This window comes from Monoraphidium neglectum (genome assembly GCF_000611645.1).
Source record: "Monoraphidium neglectum strain SAG 48.87 unplaced genomic scaffold scaffold05239, whole genome shotgun sequence".
In the NCBI taxonomy this organism is placed as follows: Eukaryota; Viridiplantae; Chlorophyta; class Chlorophyceae; order Sphaeropleales; family Selenastraceae; genus Monoraphidium; species Monoraphidium neglectum.
In genome coordinates this window covers 2,165-4,060 of record NW_014008391.1, presented here as the reverse complement: position 1 = coordinate 4,060, position 1,896 = coordinate 2,165, and the positions used below count along the sequence as shown (strand labels likewise).

At 61.1% G+C, this 1,896-nt stretch overlaps 1 protein-coding gene across 1 annotated transcript in view; it reads right to left on the bottom strand.

Moving 5' to 3' along the window:
- Positions 1 to 521: 521 nt before the first annotated feature.
- MNEG_15338 (hypothetical protein) overlaps positions 522 to 1,896 on the bottom strand; it is a gene marked incomplete at both ends in the record, with an annotated part of 3,450 nt that continues 2,075 nt past the window's right edge. Inside the window, 3 exons of the mRNA XM_014036191.1 lie at positions 522 to 652; positions 1,263 to 1,374; positions 1,747 to 1,875. Of these exons, the coding sequence (XP_013891645.1) occupies positions 522 to 652; positions 1,263 to 1,374; positions 1,747 to 1,875 (372 nt within the window). The remainder of the gene's footprint in view (positions 653 to 1,262; positions 1,375 to 1,746; positions 1,876 to 1,896) is intronic.

Below are 1,896 nucleotides of genomic sequence, written 5' to 3'. Positions count from 1 at the left end.
CGCCCCGCCTTGGCCAGGGCCCCGATGACCTGGCGGTTGGCGGTTGGTGGTTGGCGGTTGGTGGTTGGCGGTTGACGGTTGGCGGGTGCCATGCAGTCGAAGGGCGATTGGCTGCCTCCAAAAACCGAGGGGATTTAAAGGGGGGTCGGCAGCCGCAGACGCGCGGCGTTCGAATCACAGTGAGACCACTCCTTTGAGCTTAAACAGCATCCATGCAGGGGAGGCGCTGGCATGTTTGCCACGTGAGTAGACAGCTTTCGCCTGATGGGCTGCCATCCATGTGGCTCCCAACCGATGGCTGGAAAGGCAACCGATCATGCTTTGGGGCTTGATCCGTCCCTCGAAGCTTGGACACAACTCCCAAACACACACAATAGAGACGTTGCATCATGCTCATCTGCAGAAGGCAACTGAATGGGCACAACACGCACAAACCTCGCACACTTGCACGCCCAAAACACCCGTTGCAGTTCTCATGATACCCTACGACTCGTTTACTTGGGGGTTTGTCAAAACATTAATCAGCCGTGCGACACAAAAAAACCGCCCACCTGCAGGTACAGGTCCTCGTAGCCCTCGACCCCCAGCTCCAGGAGGGATTTGAACTCGGCTAACGCACGGCCCATGTCCCCGGTCAGCGCGCACGACACGCCTGTTGGGGGGTGGGGCGTTGCGGATGGCGTATGGTCAACGCCTGAAAGCTGGGGTGTGTTTGATGTGCATGAATAAGAGTCATGAAATGACAATGTTAGAATCAAATGTTTATGGCATTCAAGAGTTGAATCAGGCAGCGCTTCTGAGCAATGTTTGTTTCGCGTGGCATCGGATGGGGGTGAGTAGTGCAGACAGCTGTGTTGGCGCACGGGCGATTGGCACCACAGCGATGGGGGGCGGCGAGGGCACGGAGGCAAACAGGCATGTCGGTGCAGATACAAAGCGAGTGGCTGCTGCACGCCACAAGGCGATCCAGCCAGCCAGCAGAGCAGCCCAGAAAAGCTCGTCCAGCACCGCCGAGCCTCGCGCAGCCTCAAAACCAAATCCCTGACACTGCTTGTGCGCCGCCTGCTGCCACGGGGAAGCGCTTGCTCGGGCGCGCCCGCTGGCGGGATGGGACCCGCTGCCGCATGCCTCGGCCACTCCCTAGGTCCCAACCATTACCCCAGTTTGCCTCAGCTTGTTATCCAGAGAATAACTTTGCACAGAGCGTCCCGAAAAGCGTCATAATCTCTGAAAAACAACATCCCGGAGCCGCGCCCGCCCACCCATTTTGACGGCCAGGTCTATCGGCGTGGGCTCCCCCGGCGCCAGCAGCAGCGCCCGCGCGCGCTCCACCAGCCGCTTGGTCGCGTCGTGGCGCCCCAGCTCCATGTACAGCTGGCGGTGACATCATGGGGTGACGGCGTCGGGTGACATAAACATGCGCGGCGTCAGAGGGGCACATTGAGTCGTGCGAAGCGCTGAACAGGGAGTTGGGGCATGTGGTTGGGTGTGGAGGCACTGCCCCCATGGGAATGCACACCGTCAGGAGCACCTGCAGCCTCCCCTCGCGACTGCTATGAAGGCGCACCCATCCCACCTCCCCTTCGGGCCTTCCCCCTCACAGTATAACCCTCACTGATGCCCCCGCCCTCTTCGACAAAAACAAGCAGATTCAAGGCGCGACCCTTCTGCGCCGTCCAAAATCCAGCCGAGCCGCTCGGCCAGTGAGAGGCACAGCAAAAACTACGCCACCCCCGGGGATCGAACCTGCGCCAGCATGTTGATGTGCTCCAGGTCGGTGGCGCCGGGGTAGTACGCCACGTGGCCCTCCAGGACGTCCAGCGCCGCGTGGGTGGCGCCCGACGAGAACAGCGCCCGCACCAGGTCGGTCACGACCTGCCGGCGGGAGGGTTTTTT